This window comes from Melospiza melodia, chromosome 2 (assembly GCF_035770615.1).
Source record: "Melospiza melodia melodia isolate bMelMel2 chromosome 2, bMelMel2.pri, whole genome shotgun sequence".
NCBI lineage: Eukaryota > Metazoa > Chordata > Aves > Passeriformes > Passerellidae > Melospiza > Melospiza melodia.
The window spans coordinates 90,544,794-90,570,016 of NC_086195.1; the positions used below are offsets into that span (position 1 = coordinate 90,544,794).

At 42.7% G+C, this 25,223-nt stretch overlaps 1 protein-coding gene across 2 annotated transcripts; it reads left to right on the forward strand.

Moving 5' to 3' along the window:
* Positions 1-446: 446 nt before the first annotated feature.
* Positions 447-23,820, forward strand: RUBCNL (rubicon like autophagy enhancer). 2 transcript variants are annotated; one of them, XM_063149316.1, is made up of 16 exons: positions 447-546; positions 1,228-1,336; positions 3,478-3,586; positions 5,625-6,284; positions 10,626-10,711; positions 13,835-14,045; positions 14,946-15,050; positions 17,122-17,164; positions 17,522-17,654; positions 18,064-18,209; positions 18,968-19,032; positions 20,143-20,381; positions 21,162-21,223; positions 22,136-22,289; positions 22,410-22,500; positions 22,961-23,820. In XM_063149316.1, exons 2-16 carry the CDS (start codon positions 1,265-1,267, stop codon positions 23,056-23,058), a joined length of 2,274 nt encoding a protein of 757 aa, XP_063005386.1. In that variant the 5' UTR covers positions 447-546; positions 1,228-1,264; the 3' UTR covers positions 23,059-23,820. The 2 variants fall into 2 exon arrangements, with proteins under 2 accessions (XP_063005386.1, XP_063005385.1); XM_063149315.1 differs by lacking the exon at positions 447-546 and adding an exon at positions 605-668 and having other exon boundaries at positions 22,961-23,819.
* The last annotated feature ends 1,403 nt before the right edge of the window (positions 23,821-25,223 follow it).

Sequence of the window (25,223 nt, forward strand, 5' to 3'; positions counted from 1 at the left end):
CTCGGGTACAGCTGATCCTTGAGTTGCTCTCCATATGTTTCCTGGAAGCTTCACTGTACTCCACCCCAGCTCACACCGACCGAGAGAACACCCTCCATTCATTCCCACTTGACTCCTCTTGGGTTTGTTTGGTTGTGCGATACTAAGGTGATCAACTGGCCCAACTTCCTGAGTAACTGAGCGCTGACCAAGTTAAAGCATATTGATAAGGTCGTTGTCCAAATGCTTCTCAAACACGGACAGCCTTGGGGTACGGACCACCGCCAGGATCGCCGTTCCTCTCCGCAAAGAAACAGTCCCCGTGTCCCGTGTAAACGTAAGGAGCAGCTTTGAGCCATTCGCACGCGTCCTGTCGCGGAGCGAGAAGAGCTCAGCCCCTCCCTCTCCTCAGGAAGATGTAGACAGCAACGAGGTCGCTGGCCCTCAGCCTCATTTTCTCCAACCCAGACAAGCGCAAAGCCACGGCGCTACTCCTCCGCAGCCGCTTTTTTCGCCGTTAAGATTTGTTCGGCGTCGTTCGGTTTGGGCCCCGCCTCTGGAGGGAGGGTAGGCGGGCCGGGAGGGAGGGAGAGGGAGGGACGAGGAGCGGGCAGGAGGCGGCGGCCTCAGCATCGTCGGCGCGGCGGCGGCGGCCGGGCGGGCGTGAGGCGCTGGAGCCGCGGCCGCAGGTGGGAGCGGGGAGCGCGGCCGGGGGCGGCGGGGAGAGCGGTCCGTGCCTGCTGGGGCGGCGGGAGGTGCCGGGGTGTCCCTCCGGCTTCAGCGCTTGCCGAGCCGTGATGGCAGCAGAGAGAGCCCTGCCCTGAGCAGGGACATCGCCGGCGTTTGCCGTCCCCGCTGCCCCCCTGCCCCTGGCCGGCGCCCGGCGTGGGGGTGCAGCCTCTGCTGCAGAGCCGGAGCGCGGAGCTCGCCGTGCCCACTCCGCTCCCTCTCTTCCTCCTTTTACTGTGAAAGACCACAGATCAGTAATCTTCCTCTTATGCATGTGGAAGGCTTTTCTGTTGTGTTGCTTAAAAAGCAAACAGGCAAACAAACGATCCCCCGTCCCTGAGTTAGGCGCTTTTTTAAAGCACATTTCCATTGTTGCTGAGCTCTGCTTTTCGGTGAGCTTCTCTAAGCGTGCCAAGTCGGGAGGGAAAATAGTTCAGAATATTAACTGTGGAGTCTGCAAAACAGATGGAGAAGCGCGGATAACGTAGTGGTGACTGTAATTCTGTCTATTGCTTCCAGGTACTTAACTACACCGAAAAATGAAAGCTTTCCCATCATGTCTCTCCATGCAGTAGCGCTCGCCAGCTTCAGCAGAACAGAAGTCTTCAAACACCCCTGCTCTGAGAAGGTGAGGCAAGGGAGACCTCGGAATGGTGGCTCACTGTGCTCTTAGCTCAGGGGGATTTTGGATCAAAACCAGCTTTTAGTTTCAGTGGATGTAGTAAGTTATTTTTAAATGCTGGTAGAGTTAACTTGGGAACCACAGTCCCAATACTGAGGTTGGGGAGGAAAAGACAGACTTCTTTCAGACTTCTTTTATAGTAGGAAGATGTCAAATTGTCTCTCTTTTTTTTTTTTTTTTTTGGTTTTGTTTTGTTTTGTTATGGCAGTGTGTTGTGCTTTGTGCTTTCCTTGTGCTTCTGTTGTTGTATTTCCTTATCACTGCTCTTTAATCGCCTTTTTTTTTTTTTTTTTTTTTTTTTTTTTTGCTGTTATTGGAGGGGACAGTTATGTGTCTTTTTTTTTTTTCCCTGTGATTTAGTTGAAATCGTAGCATCTGGAGAGTAAATGGAAATTGTACCTGAATTCTCACACCGTTCGGATAAGAGCTGAGAGATGGGAGCATTGTTTAAAAACAAAGATAAAAGTCTTAAAACTCAGCACCCTTAACAGCTATGCTTACTGATAAAGCACTTGTATTTATCTTGCTGGGCAGTTGGGATGCTTGCATCCTAAGAGGTAGAATCTGTTAATTGCTGAGAGTTTGTTAATTGTATTAAAAACAGTTTTGACCATATGATGTTTATGTATATAAAGCCTGCCTACATGCCAGTTTGTCTAAAGAAGTACGGGGCGGGGGGCAAATAGAAAACACTAGCAGATACTGAAAAGATTATTTTTCTAAGCACTGGCATAATCAAATGCTAAATATTTTCAATTGAACATACTATTTTTGGTTTGAAACATTATTCTTCAGCTAAAAGGGAAATTCTCTGTGGGTTTTAATTTCTTCTGCTTTCCGTGAGTCTGAAGGAAGGGTATCTGGACAAAGCTGTACTCTGAGTCACCTCACTGCTCCACGTAGGAAGTGTAGAGGTCAACAGCCTGGGGTGGCCGAGGACAGCACACCTTAACTTCTCTTTTTATGGGAACTACCTTCTCTTTTTATGGGAACACAGAGTTCAGGGGAGGGTGAGAGGAGTCCTGATCCTGCTTCAGTGTGCAGACATTCTCACTGATCTGGGGGAAGGCACAACACCTTGGTTAAGTGCGTTTTAACGATGTGCATGTGGGAGCAAGGCATCTCTTTCATTTCCCTGGTTTCTGTGATGTGCTCTGCAGGTCCATCACATACTTGAGGCAGCAGGGAGGTGGGGGACAAATTTTAGATCTTCACAAGGAATTTATGAGCTTAGGGAGGATAACTGTTGCTTTTCTGTCCTGAGTGTATCAGAGCCTCTTGTTGAAATTGGCACTAAATTGTTTCCCTGGTTCAGCTTACAGTGGTTTGACAGTATGGTAAATCCAGCTTTGAGGGTAGAAATACTGAATTGGAAGCATTGTGACTGCAAAAAGTGAAGTGCTGATCTGGTATAAACCTGCTTAGGCAGTTCAGATGCATTCAAAATTTTGGTCAGCTTATACTGGCAGGCTCCTGTGCCAGGTCGAGTGCTATCTATCTGTGTCACGTCTTGCATTATGCTGGGTCAGTCACATTGCTGACATGAACCACATGTACTGTGTTCTATCAATTTAGGTGACATGACCACACTTGCTCCCAGTTGTTAGAGCTGGGAGATAAAGCAGCACATGGGTCAGATATTTGTGGAGTTGGATCCTCAAAGATTTAGCTTATAATTTGTATACATCCAAAATGGCCAATACTTCCAGATACAGATTGCTGGTTCCTTGAATTCTTTTCCACTCCATTGCTGTTGTTTTGGTAGATACACAGGCATCCTATTCAGCATTTTGTTTCATTTGTGCCTTATGCACATGCTTAATCCTCCTGCTGTGGAGAGTTTCTTTTGGTCACCTACCTTCTGGAGTGAAATGAGAGATGCAGAGCTGAGATGTGAGTGCTCTTCAGACAGTGTGTGCTTCTGGGGAGATTTCCAGGCAGCCAGAAATGTAGGCAGTGGTTAGGTGACTGTCAGCAGGCTTCAGAAAAGTGTTCTTCCTGCTGGGATGACTGTGACACTGAGGGTATCATTAGCAGAGTGCTGTTATCTTGTAACCAAATTGCCTGCCTCTCTGTTCTCGTTATAGTTAAACCACGAAAGCCTAAAGGTGGCGTTCACCGACTCGGCGTGTTCTTCAAATCCCTCTGTGAGGATTAGCTGCCTGGCTCCAACGCCTCAAATCTCTGTTCTCTCAGGTAATGCCAGTTTGTCCCAAATTGCCTCCCTCAGGAGTTTTGCTGGTGCTTGTAGTGCTAGCAAAAGCTATTGGTGTTTGTGTATACTAAACAAGTTTAGTTTGTTTGAAGAGGTTCCTTGCTTATTGGCTTTGAGGGTGGTACAACATCAAAATACATTATGCAATTTGCAAGTATGGGTGGTTTTTGCCTTTTAATGGTAGTTTGGCTGTTTTAGTTAATGCTGACATTTGCACGTGAAGGTGGATCAGGTTGCCCAGAAAAGCTGTGGATGTCCTCTCCTTTTAAATGTTCAAGGTGAGGTTGGATGGGACTCCGAGCAATTTGGTCTACTGGAAGGTGTCCCCACCTACAGCAGGGGGTTGATCTTTCAGCTCATAAAATTTTACAATTTTTTTGTTGTAACACTACATGTTTTGCACAGAGAAGATGATGTTTGCAGCCCAAATTTAGGTATTCCTGTGCAATTGAAATGTCAGTAGTTTCTAAAGTGTCTTTCTTTCCCTGAAAAGTTTGAAATGTATTTGTTTGAAAGTCAGCTAGTTTTAATTTTCCCATTCCTGTCCTTATATTGCCATGGCTGGCTACATTGGCAAGATGTTTGTTTGCAAGTGCAGCCAGTAAAATGTGCAGTTTTGTTCTATTTCTGCTAGAGCTTTGTCCTAGTAAGTGGCAGGTGACTGATCCCTATTACTGACATACTCTGGCTGATTTTGACCTGGCTTTACTAGGTTAGTTTTGCTAGCAGCTCTTGCAGTTTTGGTTATATATGATTTTTTTTTTTCAGTTTTTTCTTGATGAGCACTGGTCTTTATATGGACTTGCTGTTCCAAAATACATTGGGTTTTTTTGTTTTGGTTTTGATCCCTTCTTTAGTAAACTTTCTTATCATGTTGTTTGCGTGCATGTAGGCTTCCAGGTGAGAGACTTATGGAGAAGTTTACTGTTTTCCAATGAGATATGTCCAAGGAGAGCAATCTCTGGGCAAAGTCTGGAGTCTGCAAGACTTTTTCCTTTTCTCACCAGCAGTGTTTAACAATCCTTATGGTCCTAACTAGGAGTTCTTTGTGCTAGAAATGATTCTTCTTGATTGTATCTATTCTTAGAATTTTACAACTGACTTATCTTCCCCAAAGGAGATTGTTATTAACTTCATTGTGTTGCTGTAGTCAATGGTTTCTTCTTGAACATAGACTTTGTGTCTAATCTCTCAATTACATGGATTATGGCAGTTCCTCTGAGGCTTTTTTTTTGTTTATTTTTGGGTTTTTTGTTTGTTTTGTTCAAGGTACAGGACTTCAGTTTATTCTTCAAAAGCTGCTGGTTGTGGTGCACGCTTCTGGGTCCTGCTAATGTTGCTATGTCTGCCATAATAGCATTTTTTCCATTTTCTGTTGAACTGAGTTTTGCAGTAGATCATATAGGACCTTGGCAGTGCTTTTCATTCTTTCAGAGGCATTATAATGATCTTGGTGTGACAGGGCTAAGTTTGTTATGGTTTTGGCGAAGTGTTGCTACCCCATGAGTAATGGGACTGAAGTTTACTTTAGCCATTTCCAGTCTGCCTGAACTGAAACACACAAGCACATTGACCTTGTATTACTGAGTGTAGTTTTTGTTACTCTTTCTGCTCTATTGATCTTCCATGTGACTTACTGTAATGTAATCTTCCCTTCTATTGGCAATAGGATCAGTACCTGTACTAGTAATAGTTTTGTTATCCTGTTTTGTAGAACAGTGATGTTTTTGAGCACACTGACAATCAGTCACCAATAAAGTCGTAGCTGATTGTGTTTGGATAGCAGCAGAGTACTTTACTGTTGGTTTATTACCTAGCCTTTATCAATGAGAGAATTGCTTCCTGAGTGCAGAAAGCAAAAGGTTTTTTGCAGGAAGAGGCAGCAGTGAGTGGTGAGTGAATTCAGCTGTCCTGTCTTCTCACCTGTGTAAAAAATACTATGCATTTTATTCATGTTGTGTATTAATCTTTTCTTAGTATTGTTTCCTAACCTCTTGTTTTATTCTAATTTCTGAACAGATGAATCTTCAAGGCCAGCCGTGATCGGACATGCTGGAAGTTTTGGATCATACCCAGGCAGTGCTGAAGCTATCAAAGACATCCTCATGTCTGTTTTAAACGCATCTGGTTTGAAGTCCTCTTTGGTGTTGAAGCAGAGCACAATGCAGGGAGCTGAGCATCCTGACAGTGATGTGGAGCAGTGGGAAGAAAGCAGCACCGGGGACAGCCACGATGACAGCGACAGCGATTCTGCACATCACAGCACTGCCTGTACACAAACAGACATCCGGTTTACCAGGCCCCGGGCGTGTTGGAACAACTCAGACTGTGATTCCCCCAAACCTTTACTGAATACTTTCCCTTGTCCCCATTATGCTGATGGAGATCCTGCTGCTTCCTCCTTAAATGGTTTCACTCTTTCAAGCGTGTCCCCTCTGAAGCGTGACTGCTTTACCCAGGTGACATTAACAGGAGGCACCGTCACATCCGCTGTTTTGCATTCTGGAAAAGAATCTTGTGTCTCCCCTGAAAGAGACTTGGCTTTCACAAGGTTGCTCTCAGATTCAGCTGTTGGTAAAGCAGATCTAGTGAAATACCCTTGTGCCGTGGAGCCTCTCAGCAGCCGCGAGAGCGATTCTCCCAGTGGCCTTTCCCAGTCCGAGCCAGTCAATCCAACAGGTAACTTTACAGCTGCATCTTTGGTGTAAGATCTCTGCCAAGAGGTGTAATTGAAGTGGGCCTTATTTATGGGGATTGCAAATAAGACAGATGCTGTCACTCAAAATAGAAGACAGGGGAGAAAGAGCTTAAAAACCAAGGAGAACCTGAGGGGTGGTTGGTAAAATGAGAGATGCTTACGCTTTTGCAGTAGGCGTCTCAGGATGCAGAAATGCTTTTGTAATATGCAGCTTAGGTAAAATGTAGAAGTTGTTGAGCTGTGAGAAATGTAGAACATCCACTGGATGAGCTTTCTACCAATTTTATCTTGTCTTCACTGTTACCCTTTTCCCAACAGCAGATAGCATGGATTGGGTAGTGATTCATTGGCGTGTGTGGTATTGTGTTGTGTTTGGCAGCAGCTGGAGGAGAGGAAGTCCTTGGATTCTGGGGTTTTGGAGGTAGGGCATTGTCATCCAGTTTATTATGACTAAATTGACTTGTTCTGGAGCGGGACTGTTCTTCCTGTTCTCCTTTGCAAGTGCCCTGAGGTTTTGGAGACACAAACCCCCATCTGATGTAAAACAGGTTCTTTATACCTTTCACCAGTTTCCAGCTATATGGATAATCCCTTGTGTTGTCTGTGAAGAGGACTGGCTGAGGGCTGCTAGCAGAGTGTGCCCTTTGAGCAGGGTGCCTTCTGTCCCTGCAGTGTCAGGGGGTTCTGGGCAGTGTAGGTGAGGAGCTGTTCGGTGGGAAAGTTCAGCATGTGTCCCTGAGATGGCTGGGGGAGCAGCTGGCCTGGCCTTGGGGCAGTGGGGCCTCCATGAGGTGTGCCAGCCTTCCTGGGCTGCAGGCTGGGGTCCCTGCCCTTTGGCTGAGGCAGCAGAACAGTCCCCTCCTGTTTAACACCTAATATTGACAGGAGCAGCCTTTGGTACAGCTAGATGAAGCATTTTGGGTTTGTTTATAAAGGATGTTAGTGGTATTTAAGGACTCAGCTTAGGGCCACAAAGATGTTCAGGTGGACAGAGCACCTCTCCTATGAAAACAGAGCTTGGGTTGTTCAGCTTGGAGAAGGCTCCAGGGAGACCTTGTAGCAGCTCTCCAGTACTTAGAGGGAGTCTTAAAAAATAGGAAAAGTGACCAGATATTTGAAAGAAATCTTTTACTATGAGGGTGCTGAGGGACTGGCACAGGTTGCTCAGGGAAGTTGTGGATGCCCCATCTCTTTCAGTGGTCAAGGCCAGGTTGGATGGGGTCCTGACCAACCTGGTCTAGTGAGTGATCTTTGAGCAACTTGGTGTAGTAGGTGTCCCTGCCCATGGCAAGGGGTTTGGAACAAGGTGATGTTCAACTTGTGTTCCAATCCAAACCCCTCTAAGATTCCATGATGATAGATTATGAGCCTCATAAAAATATTGCAGCTGAGGTCAGATTTTTCTGCTGGAATAAAGGCAAAGAGCAGGGAGTGTTCATCCTGCCTTTGTATTATAAAAGAATAATACAATGTCTAGGTTTTGTTGGTTTGTCTCGATTTGGGTTTTTTTCTTCTTCCTTTGGTCAGTAGTAGTCCTAACGGTGACACTCCACTGACCTCCACTTCCAGTTTCTGATCCTTTCTAGCTGTTCACCCAGAACTCCTCCAAGGTCTAAGCTGGCAGCAAGGTCTCAAACAGGCACATGCCACTGCAGGACTGTGTGCTCTTAGTAACACCTCTGTCATCTGGGACAGGCTGCTGTCATCAGCCAGTATGTGACGATTGTGGCTGTTTCCTTCTGCTGGGCGTTGCGTTGGCTCCGTGCCTTCGAGAAGTGCCCAGCAGGGAGAAGGAAACCGCACCCGGCAGTTGGGGCTGGCTGAGGCCAGCGACACGTGTTTGGAGAGCTGGCTCTGGAAAACACAGCCCAGGCTCTCAGGGTCAGCGAGGCACGTGTAGGAGAACAAATACATCGTGTGTGACTCGGCCTTCTGGCACGAGCGGATGTGTCGCAAGCTTGTGTTGAGGTACTAGTGCTGCTGGCTCTCCAAAACAAAGGGAGCAAGGAATGTGGCAGCCAGGTGATTGAAGAGCATCCTTGATTTTACTAAAAGATATTCCTCATAGGAGGCAGGATCCTGATAGACACTTCGTGATGTGGTATGTTCTGTCTGCCTTACACTCAGGCCTTTTCTGTACAAAGTGAAAACTTCTGCATTTCTTCGTTCCTTGTTGCTTTTAGCCATTGACTCGCTACTGGGTAGCTTGGGTAATGAGATCTCATTCTCTCCTGCGCTGTCTGGTACTATGAGGATGTGAAAAGTGAATAGCAAAATGAAAAACAAGAAATATAATGCCTAATTTGAGTGCAGGAATTACAAAATAGGATTTCCTGACTTGCTGTCTTAGAGGTGATGGTTTCTCACAGGAGAATTGCTGAGGGATGCACAAGATACAAGAAAACTATGTAATATCACTTAAATTAGGAAAATTTCTTCTTCGGTGGAATATAATTTTTGTTTAGTGGGATTTTCTGCTGGTCCCCTGAAATTCCTACTAGGCTGTGTTCATATGTTTGAGGCTACCAGAGAATGGCCCTTATTCAACCTTTTGAAAAGGCTCTGTCACTGTTAATGAAGAGTTTGTGACTGAGTTTAGTGTTTTCTGGGTGCTTTATTGTGGCCGGTGTGTCACTGAGTTCACAAGCTTGTTCTTGCTTTTAACCTCTGTGTACATCAAAGTCACTTCCTTCTCTGGCTCTTAGGGCTCTTTCCCCAGCCCCAGCAGCCTCAGGCAACAGTGCTCAGGAGCAGAAGGGCAACCAGATAACTTTTCTGCATCAGACCCAGAGTTGCATCCCCTTGCTTGATGTGCTGGGCTCCTTCCCTGTGCTTTTTTTACACTCTTTTTTTACTTAATGATGCAAGTGGGATGCAAGAGATAAGCAAAGGAGAGAGCTCCCATTAGACTTCAAAATTATATTTAAGATGAATTGGGTCCTGTGTTTTAAAGAGAAAGGAATAATTTTCCCATTTCCTTATTTCTGCTTATTATTTTTAGTTTAGAGAGTAGTATTTGTTATCTTAACTGACGAGAATGTAGTCTATTATCAAGCTATAGAGCTTACCTAGTAAGTTGAATCATCAGCTAGGTATGAAAATAACTTAATTAGGCCATTAAATGTGTTTTGAAAAGTCACACTGTCAGCCTTTCTGTTTTTCCTTCATGGTGTACACAGTGGAGGTATTAATAATTCTGTACAAAAACTCTCCATCTGTGTCGCTCTGCTCGAGTGCTGTGTTGACTTTACTGCCTGATGTCATCGATGCTCAGGGCAGCATAATGTGGTTTCTCTAGGTACAGCAACATAAATAATCCAAACCAGGCCTGAGAGTCAGTGTCCCTCAGTTGGAGAAAAGTTTTACATAAATTATGATCATATTTTGTGGGAGCTCTTTAGCCTGTGGCTTTTAAACCAATTCAGGAGGGGCGTTTTTTAAAAAATAAAAAGCCATTGATTAAGTGTGCTATTTGCAAAGTGTGTAAATGGTGTCTGTGTGGTGGCTCTTTTCTAGCACATACGGTCTCTTTTATCCTGTGAACATCATGAGGGTGAAACAGAAACTCTGTGAGTTCAAGGTCCAGGAAGAGGAAATAAGCCCCAGTAAAAACCTGACGTGTTCTCTGCTGTACAGTGAAAAGTTCTTATTGGGGAAAAAAAGATAAAATTTATTTCACATACTCATCAGAGACTACTGGGAGAAAAAAACTGCAATTCTGGGGAGAAATACTGTGGCTAATGCCACAGTTGGACATAGTACCATTCAGTATGGGTTGCATTTGGAAGCAGGAGGGACATTTCCTCGGGGTATGGAAACATAATGGCAAAATGTTTTCCAAACTTAGTGTTTGCAGTGGTATGGGGAATTTTTTAAGGTGCATCTCTCTGCATGTGCAGACAGCAGTGGGATTTGTGTTTCTTCCAGGAGCTGGGAAGGAAGGAGCAGAGTGCAGTGTTAGCTGGCTGTGTCACCTACTGCAGAGCATCGCTGCAAATCCAGCCTCAGGTTCTGTTTGTGGTTATCCCCAGCAGCTCAGGCTGTAGCTTGGAGAGAGCTGGTGTGGGAGTGCAGTGCTGCTGTCATAGCACAGCATTTAAACTGTTTCTCTGGTAGTTGATGTTCATGCTTCATGTTGCCAGAATAGGTCAAATGCCAGTGTGTTTCTCACATTTTTCTCTGCCTTAGCTTCTACCATAGCCTCCAGCCCCAGTGGTGTTCAGTTTTGGGGAAAATCCCTTGCTTTGCTTTCTGGAAGTCCCAGCATGCATCGTGGGAGCTGCAGAGAAAGTAACTAATAAAAGTTCTTGTTATACCCTCAGGTTCTACTTCTCCTTTGAATATAAGTGCTGTACCCTTGAATCGTTCACTGCAGGACGTGTGCATGCTTCCAGAGGATGTGGAAAAGGTGAGGACATCAAGTACTATCATCATCATGGTTTTTACGTTTTATTGTGGCAAAACCAAATGATGAGAGGTGTTTCTCAATAAAAGAACTTCCTGATAGATGTACTAATCTTTACAAATACTCTATTTTCCCTCTTCTTGCCCTCTATGGGTGAATCTACAAACATAAAATGCCTATTTCATAATTTGCCTTCTACTCTTGACCCAATTATTAAATATTTTAATTATTTTTAAGTAATGGAAATATATACTGGAACAATGTATGTTTCTGCTTTTCATTCCATCATTTGCCCACACATTCCTTGAAAGCAAACTTTAACATTAGTAACTTTAAAGTTATATTAGAATATGTTACATAGAAGTTCTTGCAGCTGCATGCATGCGTATGTATAAGATTTACCTCATGCTTTTACTATCAAAAGATGGGGAGAGGATGGGGTTTTTTTTGTGTGTGCTGATGATAAGCATGTGAGATTTTTTTGTGAAAGAATTACAGTATGGATACCAATAACTCTTAAGAGCTGCAGTAATTCAAGCAGTTTCTCATAAGGGCCTCAAACAGTCTTAGGTGTGTTGCCAGATAGGCAGTCCACTCAGGCCTGTAAATAGAGCTAAAGATGAGGAGTTAAAGCTGTCACACATAACTCTGTGAGCTAAATGTTAATCTTTTCCAACAGTGGAAAAAGAGGGGTTAATGGATTGTAATGAGTAGGATTTAATATAAAAGAGCTTTAAAAATGTGCCTAGAAAAGGGGATTTTTTTGCTGGACTGTGTGCATGTGGTCCCATGTCCTGGGCCCCAGAGGTAATCACCATCTTTGTGCACAGCGCTGGTTTTACCAGAGGAGCAAGTTCTGCCTTTGGTTTGAAGCTCTCAACATCCATATGGTACATTTCAAACAACAAAATCCACTCAATTAATCACACGCCAAAACTCAATGAACTTGAACTAGCTTTTTGTGTTGCTTTTTACGAAAGGTGTTTCAAAAAGGAGACAATGTTTCTCCATCTTTATTGTGGGACCTAAAACAAAAGTAATTAGTTTTCAGACACCAGGAGACCAGTGAGCTGGTGTCTGGATTAGAAACCACAATCTGAGTGTTCAGTGAATAAAGATCTTATCAGCTACTGCTACTGTGCAGAGATTGGGGGCTGATGTGATTACAAGTTAAAAGATAGCAAAAGCTTAATTATGAGCAAGGCTGCCTTTAAAATAAACCCAAAGAACAAAAAAAATATCCAACCAAACAAAAACCCACTAAATTTCAAATACTTTTAGCTTGTGAAATAATCTCTTTCAACTTTAGGACTGAAAGTTAAGGTACATGTGGTGTCAGTAGGTCCTGCAGTTGCAGTTGTGTGCTAGGAAGGAAATGGGTCAGATAATCTTAAAGGGACTTTCCACTGATGTTAGTGGGAGAGGACAGAAATGAGAAGGTTGGTGTGTCACAGCTGAGTTGGATCTGCTTTGCAGGATGAGGGAGCTATCAGTAGAACAGAGCTGAAAGCTGATAGTCATGCTGAGTACAGGAGTCTGTGTGTTCTGCTTCACGTTTTTCAATGCAGCTCTCTCAGATACGCTCATAATTGCTTTTATCAGCAGGGCATGCTGATAGGCTGTGTTCTGCCACTAACTTGAGACTTCTTCTATCTTCAAAGTAGGAGATAACTCCCAAAAGGAAAAAAGGCTTTTAAATTATTTCTTTGCTAATGGAAGGATAGCAAACTCCTGGGCTCCTGAAGTTCACTGAAAGTTGTCTCTGGGGAAACTGGGCACCAAGCAAGTCATATTAATTAGCGGTAGGAAAAAGATAAGTCTCTCCAAACACCCACAGAGACTTGGGTGCATTCTGATGCTGAGATTAATGTTGTCTACATGTATTTGTCTGTGAGCAGTAAGAAAGCTGTGCTGTCTGTTGTGCTTATTAAGATTTAGCTATTCCTAAACACTGATGTCTTTCTTCATAGTTCCCATGCAAGTTGAGGGGATATCATGAATACTGATATTGAGTGGTACAATTTTCTGAGCATAAGCCACTTTTTTAAAGCTTTAATCATCCTGCACTCAAGGATTTCCAGCCTTGGATACTGCCATAGCTTTTTAGATGTAAGTTTGTTTGCACATGGCAGTTGAGAGTATCCTGGGTGTCTCTGGGTTACCACCCTGGTGCCTGAGTACAACTACTTCTCCATGATGTATCCACTTTTGAGCTGAGACTGGTGTGGGACTTGTGCCCAGGCCATCAGCAGTAGCTCAGGTGGGGTGGTGGGATGCTCTGTTAGACTCAGAAAGCAAGGGATACAGCAGTGATTTAGGAAAGCAGCCCCAGGTGTGTGTGTATGTCTCAGTGGTCCCTTTTCCTAGAGGATGGGTGACCAGGGCAGGCAAGATGGCAAGAGACATCACAAGGAAGTGTTGTCTGATTTGGAAGTGCTACAGTGAAGCTTTGAAACAGCTGCCTTTTATTTAAGGCAGTGGGAAGCCCAGGGGAGCCAGGTTCTCACTTACTCTTATCACAGACTTTCTACATAGGGTTGAATTGGCCATGTAAGCTATCTCACTGCATATTTCCCACCTCACTGCCCTAACTTCTAACACATAAAAACATTTTACCAACTCCTGTACTTCCCACCACCTGAAGATCTACACTCCATTCAAAACTTGTCACTTCTGGCCCTCTCCAGCTAGCCTGTGTGCAAAATTGCTTGTACACATTGACTTGAAATTAAATCACATTAAATAGGTTACTTGCATACTAAATAATGCAGTGTAACTAGAAGACTGCATCTCTGAAATACATACATATACACCAGTTAGTCATGCAACCAGGTTCATTTTTATCTAATACATGGGTAAGATAAAGTAGATTGGATGTTATAATCAAGGGTGAAACAATTATCTAGGCAGTTGCCTTTTGCATATTGTTCCTGAATTGCCCTTGGGGTGGTGTTTTTGAGTTTAAATAAAAGGTCAGACAGGTTTACATTTTTATTTATAGAGTTGAAAAAGTGTTGAAAGTGTTGTTTATAGAGTTGAAAAGGGAGGAAAATGATACATTTTACTTCATCTTAACTAAATATCAGCTGTGCTGTGTACTAATGAGTGTTCCAATGTCGTGTCCAGGAGAATGCACACTTCTTTGTTGCAGACATGATTATAGCATCACTAGAAAAAATGAAATGTAATATCCTCAGCCAACAACAAGCAGAGTCCTGGGGTGTGGAGGAAACAAGTGGATCAGATGGCAGCTATCACACTGACTCAGAATTATCTTCTTACCCTGGAGTGAAGAAGTCTGATTCTTCTGTTACCTCTTCAGACAGTGGTTATGAAGGCAAGTTACTTAATTTAGAATGTAACCTTGTTTTAAAGCCTTTGCTGTTTGTTTCTGTGCAAGAAAATACTGAAATTGGGGCATTGCTTGGAACCAAATCCTCTGTCACCTTCTTTGAGTCTCTGGAGAGCTGGGTCCATTGAGGATCATTATGCCACAAGTGTTTTCCTGTGGGTCACATATTTCCTTTTGCCACCACATAGGTGGTTCACACCTATGTTTTATGAATTATGATCATATTTTACATTAAAATTAAAATGTAGAGTTAAATGCCACAAGCCAAGCATGACTCTCCATAGAGCATGCCGGTAGCTGGCTGTTTTTCTCTCTGCCTAAATTTTTTTTGGTAGTATTTGCCATTTGTGTCTTTCCTTCTGTGTTTGCTTCTGCAGTATGCAGATGAGGAATGCAACCAATGTGCAATTGGTTTGAATGAGACTCCCCAGAGTATTCATTCACATATAGTTTAAGGCAATATAATAAATACTCCAGGCATTATTATGCTTGAGTCAGCACATGCATTTTTAAGTGGATTTTAGTCTCTTGAGTAGTACAGATCTTAGTGATGAATCATGAGTCTGAAGTGACATAAAGTCTAAATGACATAAATTCTGTGGAAGAATGAGTGGTGTTCTTGGACATGAAAAGGGGAGAGACCACTGGCAATATAAAAGGTTTGGGTTTATCTCTGCACGATTCTGGCTGAGAAACTGAGGGACATACTGTATGACAGACTCCCAAGAACTGGCCTGCTCTGTGTATGTATAAAAACAATTAAAGTTGCTCTATAAATGCAGTCTATGTGCTAAAGTTTTGGCAAGTGATGAAAAATGTAAACATAATTGCAGCTACTTATAAATGCTGGAAAAGTTTAACTGATCTTATCCTTGTCTTGGGCAGGCTGTGCTTTGCTGCCTCTCAGCTCCCCAGTGCGCCTACCATCACATCATGAGGTTACCAGATTTCATTGCCACAGTGACTCAGAGGATGAATATGTAATTATTGGTAAGACTTTAAAATTGTAACTGCAGAAACAGATATATTGCTCCGTTGAATCTATTCCATTGTTTGGGAATTCTCTTGATTTAGTAGATGTTATTGTAGGAGAAATAACATGAGAAAATGGAAACAGTTATGTATGTGTAGGTCCTTATTAGAACACATGCAGAAATATCAGACTGCTGCAGGATTTCATTTCTAGGAAAGAATATCTTTGCTGGTTTGAGAGTATGGTGAGCTGACCCTGGCTGGATACCAAGTGATCACCAAACCACTCTGTCACTTCCTTTCTCCACTGGAAAGGGAGGGAAATCAGAACAAAAGGCTTTGGGGTTGGATAAGGACAGGGAGACATCACTCACCAAAAACTGTCACAGACAAAACAGTCAAGGTAGGGAAATTGATTTATTGCCAATCAAATCAGAGTAGGATAGTGAGAAATTAAATTTTAAAGCACCTTCACCACACCTCTCCCTTCTTCCTGGGCTAAAATTCTCTTATCATTTCTCTACCTCTTGAGGCTTCCCACACATCCTGTCAGGAACCTGCTGCAGCATGGGCTTCTTTCCTCTAGGTCACAGCTTCCTTCAGCATCTTCCAGCCCCAGCCTGGGCTCTTCCACAGACTGCAGGGGGATCTCTGCTCGCCCATTAATCACCATGGGCTGCAGGGGCACAGCCTCCTCACCATGGTCTGCATGAGAAGCTGCAGGGGAATCCCTGGAGCTCAGAGCTCTGGCTCCTGGAGCACCTCCTGCCCCTCCTTCTCCACTGACCTTGGTGTCTGCAGCGGTGTTGCTCACACATATTCTCACACCTCTCTCCAGCTGCAGCTGTGCAGGGCTTTTTCCCTCCCATTTTGGCTCTGTTATCCCACAGGCACTGCCACTATGACTATGGGCTCAGCCTTGGCCTGTGGTGTGTCCACTCTGGAGCTGTCTGGCATTGGCTCTCAGATCTGGGAGAAGCTTCTGGCAGCTTCTTACAGAAGCCACTGCCATAGCCCCTCCTGCTACCAAAATCTTGCCATGCAAACCCAACAGATGGACTAAAATTATGTCTAAGAATTAAACCAAAGGAACATACATGAAGAAGGTGTGAAATTGGCACAACCTCAGTCAGCTATAGCATAGTTTGAGAGAATTTAGGACATGATGATAATTTCCTAATGAAACTCATTGACTCAGTTTTAGGCAGCCTCTCCCTCTGCTTCAGGACTAGAGTACAATATCTCTGTTCTCTTACATGGGCTTTGCTTCTCTTTAGGACACCCTGAGTTTCATTTGGTTTGCTTCTGATTTTTACACATACAGAAATAGAAACCCTGAAAAGTGGCCTGTGCAACTTTTAACCTTTGTTTTATCTTTTCCTGATAACAAATGGATTTTTATTGTTCTCTTTGGCCTTGGAGATTTATTTTTTCCTCTCATCTTTCCTTGATCTACTAATGAAGGACAAGCTCCCAAAAAAACTACATTCCTAGTAGCAAGAGTTACTTTGAGATGTATAAATGGGGAAACATTTGTCTTGAGAGCAATAAGCATGGTCAAGACTAACACTACCAATGTGAACACCTTGTTAGCACAAGCATATTGTGTCTATGTAGACATAATGAAGTGTGTCCTTTAGTTGCATTAATCTCACCTCTTACTAACATGTTTATAGCATTAACTGGAATGTTTATGACTGGGGTCTCTAAACATCTGTTAGTGTCCAAAATAGCTAATGTGGCCTCTCTTGGCTCTGTGCTGTTGAGTGACTTCTCTCTGGACCTTGACTAGCAGGCATTTATTCTCTCCTTACCATTTCAGCTCTTGAAGGCAGGCTGATGGTGATGATAGGATGCAAAGGTATTAGGGAATATTCTTCATGTCAGGGATATGCAGAGGAGATAAGACTCCTTATGCCTGTTTTGCAGCCAGAGCTGAGGTTATTTCCCACATCCAGGAAGGGTGTTGGAAGGATGAATATATTTGAAACTGACACTGTGGTAGCACAGAAAGTATTTTTAAAATAGTGCTAAGCAAGAGATGCTTTGTTTCTTAAATGGTTTGATAAAATTTTCTCCTTTACTGCAGAACTTGAAGACCTTGAAAATCTGTCTGTTGCCCCTGATAAAAGGTGTGTATCTTTACTACAATAGCCCTGTGGCTCTACCTTTTCTGCTGGAGCAGCTTTCTGGTGGTTCTTCTGGCTGGGGCAGGGAAAGTTGTGGGAGTGGTAAATTGGGCCCTCTCAAGGAAGGGGAAGGAATGTTGCTTGACAGCAAATGTCTCTGGTGCTTGGCTTAGCAGTATTTCTCTGGTCCCCTAGTCTTGCTGGAGGGTGGTGTCTGTGCCTCTTCGAGGGCCTGGGTGTATCAAAGAAAAAGAGTAGGAATGAAGGAATGGGAGAAAACTTTTCCTGGGTGCAGAGGAGGCAGTGGAGATACTGATCACATGCTGCTAATTTTCACTGACAGTATTCCTTACCTTTCAGATCATCTTTTGAACCAGGCTGCAATTCTGCTGAAGCAACAGCCCAGGAGTTGTGCAGAGCTTTCAGAAAATACTGGTTGCAGACAGACTCTGCAGTTCAGCTGTCTGGTTGCCTGAGCTCATCTACGCAGAGAGTGAGTCTGATCTGAAAACAACGAGCTCTTTATTCAGTTCCCCAAATAATCATGGTCTCGCTGCAGCTGCTTTGCTGCTAGGGAAAGGAGGAAGCTACATTAAAAAAAAAAAAAAAAAGAAAACAAATACACATGAGTGCTTACAGTTTATTAGCTCACTTTATCTAAATTTTTAGAAAATGTCTTCTTTCTCCAGCAAAATTCAGCACACGTAAAACATGTAGTTGTGAACAATCAGGATGTGCTTTCTTCTGGGACTGATATGAGGGAATTTGAGGGGGGACTACATGCAGGTGAAAACTGAACTTTAAAATACTGGAGTATAAAGGGAGATAAACATCTCCTATAGCATTTAACATGTGTCCAGTTGATGGGCTGGTTATCTTAATGAGCTTGTCTTTCCCAATAGTCTGGGCTGAAAGAAGAGATTCCAAGAGAACTTGAGTCCAGTGTGAATCTGGCTGAAGAAATAAAGATCATATCCAAGTTGAGAGGATCTTCTGGCTGGTCCCCACCAAGATCACAGATTATATTTAATATTCATCCTTCAGTCAAGTAAGTGACTTCATCCTTCCAATTTTGAGGAATCTGGGCATTGTCATTTAGTATAGCATGGGGAAGGCTGATGGAAGGAGCTTGGGTGATTAACAGATCTAGTGCATGTGCAGATGATCTGTGAACAGGTCTAGAGCTGGTGCATGGCACAGCCTTCTGCAGTGTCTGTCACCAGCCTCACTGGAAAACAAATGGCCTCTTTTTCCCTCTCTTGGCACGTCCTGATTAACACAGCATGTACAGTTTTCCATGTGATAATGCACGTACTCTTTGGTGTTACAGTGGCAGTGTACTTAGCTCCTGAGAATTTCATTCTGTGACACTACCTGGAGAATATTCTTGCCTTTCCCTGCTGTCCTGCTAGTATTTTATGGATAGCTGGTTTTCAGAAAGTGGGGGGAGGCAGCAGGTCATGTGGGAGGAAATGGCTGTCACACCCTGCATCAAATGCTGTGACATGCAGACAGTAAGCAAACTGGCTGTTCCCTGTATTGCTGCAGGTACAGTTGCTTTTTCAGTTGGAAATGTGAATTCCCCCTCTCCAAATCCTATGATACTGATGCCACACTAAGAAATGGAAAATAATTTAGTTCTTTCAACAAGTGTTAGGGAATCTCTCCACGTGAAGGGTTAGGAGGCAGCTCCTGAGGTGGATGTTCTCCCTGGTGCCAGTGTTAGCTCTTTTGCACTTTGGAATAATGTTAATTAAAACTGTCTTTTGGGTGCTGAATGGTCTAACTCTTTGCCTCTGTGTACAGGAGAGATGCAGTGGTGGCTGCTCAAAACTTCACGTGTGTTGGCTGTGGAACCCCGATAGAAAGCAGTAAGTATTACCAAAACTGGCAAGAAACCCCTAATAAGTACAGTACTTGTACTGTTATCAGTACTCTAACCAGACTATAATCCTCACCAACACAGATGTACCACAATTTTAAAATTATCTGAGCTAGAAGGAAAGTCTCATTGTTGGATGTGCCTGCAATAGTAAAGCAGACAGTGGGATCTTTCCGGTGTCTGGAATTTTTCATACAATACAGAATACAATACTTGATAGATATCCTTCTCATAAACCACAAAAATTCATAACAGTCATAAAACAGAAAAGAAAAAAACTATACAAAAAAAAATCAAGCTTCCTGGCTGGAAAGTTCTGGTTTTGCATAGTCCAGTTGTTTCTTTTAATAATTCTTTCCCTGTGCCAATGTAGACATTGCCAAAAGTCTCTTTCTGGGGACTGTAGACAAGCCTATGGAATCTGTGGTTTTTTTCTTTTGGAGTGTCTTTTTAAAACTTTTTGTTTCTTTAGATCTTGATGACAAAAACTTTCTTGTTTTTTTTGTTTAATTCCTGATACTTTGTGAGAACTGCTTGAAAGCACAATGATTTACAGAACTGACAAACAGACCTTACCTAAGAAATCTTTGAAGTGGCTCTTAAGTCTCGCTCTGGGTCAGCTCACAGGAACAGCATTTGTGGGGTCCTGTAAAGTATCAACAATCTATGATGGCATATTAAGTTGAGCAAATAGGAGATGCTGTAATAGCTGGGAAAAACCCCACAAGTCTCTTGATGTGAAAAAGTATTGTACCAACATGACTCCAAAATCGGTGGAAGTATTTTTGTTGTGTATTTTACATAGTGTTTCTTTTGTGGTTAAATTCAACAGGGTTTTTCTAAGATGTTATGTTGATAATTATAATCAGTTGAACAAACATGGAAATGAGGAAAACTTTCTGTTCTTCTGCCAAGTACAAGTCTTGTACATGTGTTCACCACAATAATAAAACCCTCCACTGAAAAGAAAAAAACAAAAAAAATCCCTTTCGCTTCATTCCACTAGATCTGAGTTATTTAGACAGACTAGGCATACAGACAAGAGTTATGTCCCATAAGTTTTTAAAATACTCAGAATTTCATTGCTGTCTGTCTGCAGAATATATCAGGAGACTCCGCTATTGTGACTACCTGGGGAAGTACTTCTGTGACTGCTGCCACAGCTATGCCCAGTCTTCTATTCCTGCACGAATACTTTCAAAGTGGGATTTCAAAAAATACTATGTCTGCAACTTCTCCAAGCACCTACTGGACAGCATATGGCAGCAACCCATTTTCAATGTGTCATCTATTAACAAAACCCTCTACACGAAAAGTAAAGAAATGGACAGGGTCAGGGTAAGTGTGGATTTTTTTTAATTAGGAATTTCTGGGTCTGAGACTTTCAAGAAGAAGTCCTTAGGGCAGGATGTCCTGTGTGTGTATGGGGTAAGGAGGAGGGTTGTTTTTTTCTGACTTATCCCATCACCACTTCTGGGACTTGCCTTCTTTTCCCTCAGGTGAAGGGAGGAAAGAGGCATTTCCAACCTATGCCAGAGGTCTCCTTAACCCTGTTTTCTTTGGCAGGTGTTTCCTTAGTGTTTTCCAGTTTTAGTGCATATAAGGGAGTTGGTCTCCAGCAGTAAATATTTACATTTTTCTGGCTTTTGGCTATTTGAAAAGTTCTGTAATTTTGGAATGACTCCTTAATTTTGTGGGCCATTTGGGGAAACGTCCTTTGCCTTCTGTAGGAGCTGTACCTCCTACAGCTTCAGGAAGAGTGTTCTGCTGAAGATTGCAAGTAGGCAGGTGTTCCCTTCTTGGCTGAGGAGTTTGCCTGGCTTACCTGTTCTTACACAGGTGTGGGTCTAGCATGCATCAAGACCTGCAGCCAGTTTTGGCATTAGGACTTGCTTCACTTGTCAGGGAATAAAAATAGCCTTTGCCTGCTTTTGGCTTTCTTGCATTAGAAAATCCATTTGTTTAATGCTATGCTAGGTGTAAAGTCCCTTTTTTTAGGTGTGGCTTGGTGTACTTGAAAGGGTTGCAGACTCAAATAGTGGTGTTCCTCACTTAAAAATATATAAAAGCAATGCTTTTGACTTAAAAACTGCTTTGTTTTTCTCCTCCATCTTTTAGGAGGCGCAAGAACAGCTTTTTCATTTAAAAAAGCTTTTGAAAACATGCAGGTTTGCTGAAAGGTATGGACTGTGATTATGCATGAAAAATAGCTTAATAAAATGTACATTATGTGCTTATAGAGCCTTCTTCTCTAGAGACATTTGGGTGCAGTTTTCAATAAGTTGATATGATTGTTAGAGAACTCTAATAAAAAAACTGCCTTCTATTGCACTGCAAATTTAAGTGAAGTACAAGTTTTATGTGGTAACTGTTTGTTGTAATATAGTTTGGTTTTAAATGTCGAGTCATTTTAGTTAGGTGTGTATTTTTTCCTGTTCTGTTTCTCCTAGGTTCTTGTTCCTTAAAATGTCCAAGATACTTAGCTCTCTGAGAATACTTGTCTTTAAAAATATGTTGGCTTTTTTAAATTAACAAGAGTTTTCCTTGAGCATTTAAAGATTTCTCCCAGAAATATGTCATAATGCTCAATTCTGTTTATTTTATAAAAATATTAAAATGAAAGTAGTAGTAAGCAGTAGTGATAAAGACCAATAGCTCTATTTTCAGTGTTCACCTGCTCAGCACAAGCATAGTGTCACCCAGTAGTCACCTGTGCAGGATAAAACCCCTCAAAGTCCTCTTTGCAAAGCAAATAAATAAGCCTGGCTTATTTTATTAGATACTATTTGGAATTTTGCCTACTGTTCCTGAGGCAGGAGAGAGCCCTTTACACACATTATTTAAGGATTGCTGGGGTAACTGTGTATGGCAACTCCAAAGCCTGAGGAATGCATGTTTAAGCAGAGAGTTTATTCTAAATCCCAAACTTTCTGATTTTTATTAAAGTGATTTCAAACTGGAGGGGAGATAGACAGCAGGAACTTGACTTGTATAATCCCCATGTGACTAGAGAAGTGAAAGATGCTTATTCTGGAAAGACACTTGAAAAACAACTTTTTGTAACTTTATTTTGGTTTTATTTCTCTTTGCAGCGTACTGAAAGAATTTGAACAGGTTCCCAGCCATCTGACAGAGGAGCTGCATCTCTTCTCACTGGATGATCTGGTGAAGATCAAACGAGGGCAGTTACTGCCCCTTCTTAAAGATATTCTGAAGACCTCCAGCTCTCATGTAGATGGCTGCGAGGTAAGGAAAAAACAGGGCTTTTAGTGTCCTTGCAGCTGCTACTGTAAGGAAATGTCCCTGCTGCCATTCCCAAATAATTTTTACTTATATTTAAATTCAACCCTTTTGCTGTTGTTGTAGCTCTGTCAAGCGAAGGGGTTTATCTGTGAATTCTGTCAGAGCGCAGACCTGCTCTTTCCATATCAGACTGCCAAATGTAAAAGGTGCCCAGGTATGTTCCAGACTGAATGCTTTTCTTTCTTCCTTGGGGGAATTTTGGTGCATAAAACCATTTAGACTTACTTGAAACATTGAGAACTAGCTTCACTGAAAACATGCATATTTGAAAACCTGCATGTGCATTTGGAAGCCATGGACAGCATGCATCCTCAAAAATCAGCTTGTGGCAGCTGTTTCATATCCGTGGATTTAGAGAGAAAAACCAGGCATTTGCCTGACCATGGGGGAGGCTGTTTTTTGGGTCTAGGCATGAGAGAGCTGTTTTATCAGATCTTGCCAGCATTCAGTGTAAATTATTACAGTGGTGGTGGTTGTCCCAGCCTTGCACTGCTTCTGTTTACTTTTGTGCTGATATGTACATGATAGAACACGATTCAAGGAACACAGCTGTTGATTCATTTTTTTTAATTCTAATTTTTTTCCTCTAAATGCTACTCTGTATGTATAAACAGAGTGCAAAACATGCTTTCACAAAGCATGCTTCAAGTCTGGAGGCTGCCCCAAATGTCTGCGGATCTCAGCTCGGAGGACTCTTTCAGAAACTCCATGACTGGTGTCCCAGTGAAACTGGGTTCCCCTGACTGCTGGCTTTAGAAGATGCTCAGAGCCAAATCTTCAGGTGCATGATAAAGTGTTAAATAATGTTGTTTTAGACATTACTGTTTTTAATGCATGTCTCCTTTATGGGGGTAAAATAAAAAAAAAAACAGAAAAACAAAAAACAAATGTCAACTTTCATTATTGTCATTGAAAACTCACCCTGAAGGAGTTTCATCTTAATGGTGACAGACTGGATGTTAATTTTTTGGGCTGCCTTTTGTTGCTATGTTTTGTCCTTGGATGTAAGATTTTTAATACTGTATTTTTTCATGTAAAAATAATTCATCTCTGTAATTCTGCAGATAATGTGTAGATAGTAAGTAGGCGTTGGAAGTCTTTGCCTGTGTTTGATTTTGGAAATGGGGAAAAAGTGGTGAAGTACAAAATCGTTCTCTGAAAAGCTCTACAATAAATAGAAAACACTTGTCTGCAAGTTTTAGGCAGATGCTAATCTAAAATTGTTATGGCAAATGCTTATTGTGAACCAGTGAATTTTAAGTTTCTTTTAAACACATCAGTTCAACAGCTTGTGGTGAGTTAACTTGGCCTGCTGCTAGGTGCTCTTCACACTTCACCCAGCTGCTCTCTCACCTCATTCCTCAAGAGGACAGAGGGAGAAAAGATGATGGAAGAGCTCACAGGCTGAGATACAGACAGGGAGATCACTTGCTAGCTACTGTCATGGGTAAATAAAAACACAAACCTGAATTGGAAAAAATTAAATGCATTGTAAATTAGAAATTGAGTAGGGTGGTGAAAAGCAAAGACTAAACCAATAATTTTCCCTTGCCTCACCCACCCATATTCCAGGCTGAACTTTGCATATTCATTCCTAATTTTTCTACCTTATAGCCTGCCCCAAGTGGTGCAAGGCAGATGGGGAATTGGGGTTGCTGTCAGTCCATAACTGCTCCTTTCCTCTACTCCTGCCTCCTCATGCTTTTCCTTTTCTCCAGTGTGGATCCTTCCCATGGGCTGCAATCTTTCAGGATAAACCGGCTCCTCTACAGGCTCTCCAGGAAGATGTAGTTCCTTCAGGAAATATTCATGTGCTCCAGTGAGGTTCTTTCCATGGACTGCAGGGGAATCTCTGCTCTGGTGTCTAAAGCACCTCTTCCTTCTCTTTTTTCACTGACCTTGGTGTTTAAGCTGCTGTTTCTCATGCTCTTTCTTTCTACTTTCTCATGCTCTTTCTGTTGCTAAGAATCCAGTGTTTAGCAGTATCACCATTGTGGCTGAGGCGCTCAGCCCTGTTCTGTGGTGTGTCCATTGGGGCTGGCTGGAAGCAGCTCTATCTGGCATGGGGCAGTCCTGCCCTCTGCACACACAGGCCACCATGCAGTCACCCAGCACCAACATCTGGCCACCTCCACCAGCTGTTCCACTCTGAAAGCTTCTTTCCAGAGCATTTAGAAATGTGAGGAGAGACAGTGAGTGGTGAGAAGAGATGCTCCTGTTTAAATCCACCCTCATACTTGCAGACGGAGTCCTTGCCTGAAGGTGAAGTGCTGGAAATTGAAAGCAGCTTTATTTCCCTGGCTGGTTAGTTACTTCTAATGAGGCTCTTGCCTTTAGAAAGGTAGAACAGCTGCTCAAACCTGTAAAACCATTTTTCTGTTAGTGCTGTGAAGTACCAATGAACAGAGAAATCTCAGCACCTGCAAGTACGTATCAGCGTTCTGATCTCTCCAGTGGGGTGCTGTTAGTATTTTGAATTTTTTGTTCTCATTTTGTGCATTTTTTCTTGCTCTCCTCATCTGTTTGCTCCACCTTTTAGCAAGGAAAGGGTCTGCTGCGTGGGAGTTCACCTCTACATTCATGTTTACGGTACTACTAAGCTCACTAACACTTCCACTAATCTACTTTTCTGTGATACCTACTTACTGCTCTGAAGCAAGATTAGTGTCTCTTACACAAGCTCACCAATGCAGGGTAAGAGGTGGTGAGAAAGAGCCTGCTTTTGCAGCTGACTGTATTTAATGTTATGCAAGAGTAAATTCTCATTTAAGTTGGGTGCACAACTAACTGAATCACATGAAAGGCCTTGCTTGCAGGGATTTTGTGCTTACGAAGGAGTAGATGTGGAAGTTCCTTCTGTGGGATAACCTGCAGGGC

Excerpts from the sequence above, each read along its gene's own strand:
- RUBCNL (XM_063149316.1), top strand. The coding sequence starts at position 1,265 with ATGTCTCTCCATGCAGTAGCGCTCGCCAGCTTCAGCAGAACAGAAGTC. Across the intron at positions 1,337-3,477 it reads AACACCCCTGCTCTGAGAAG|TTAAACCACGAAAGCCTAAA; the intron begins GTGAGGCAAGGG and ends TTCTCGTTATAG. Across the intron at positions 15,051-17,121 it reads GGATGAATATGTAATTATTG|AACTTGAAGACCTTGAAAAT; the intron begins GTAAGACTTTAA and ends CCTTTACTGCAG.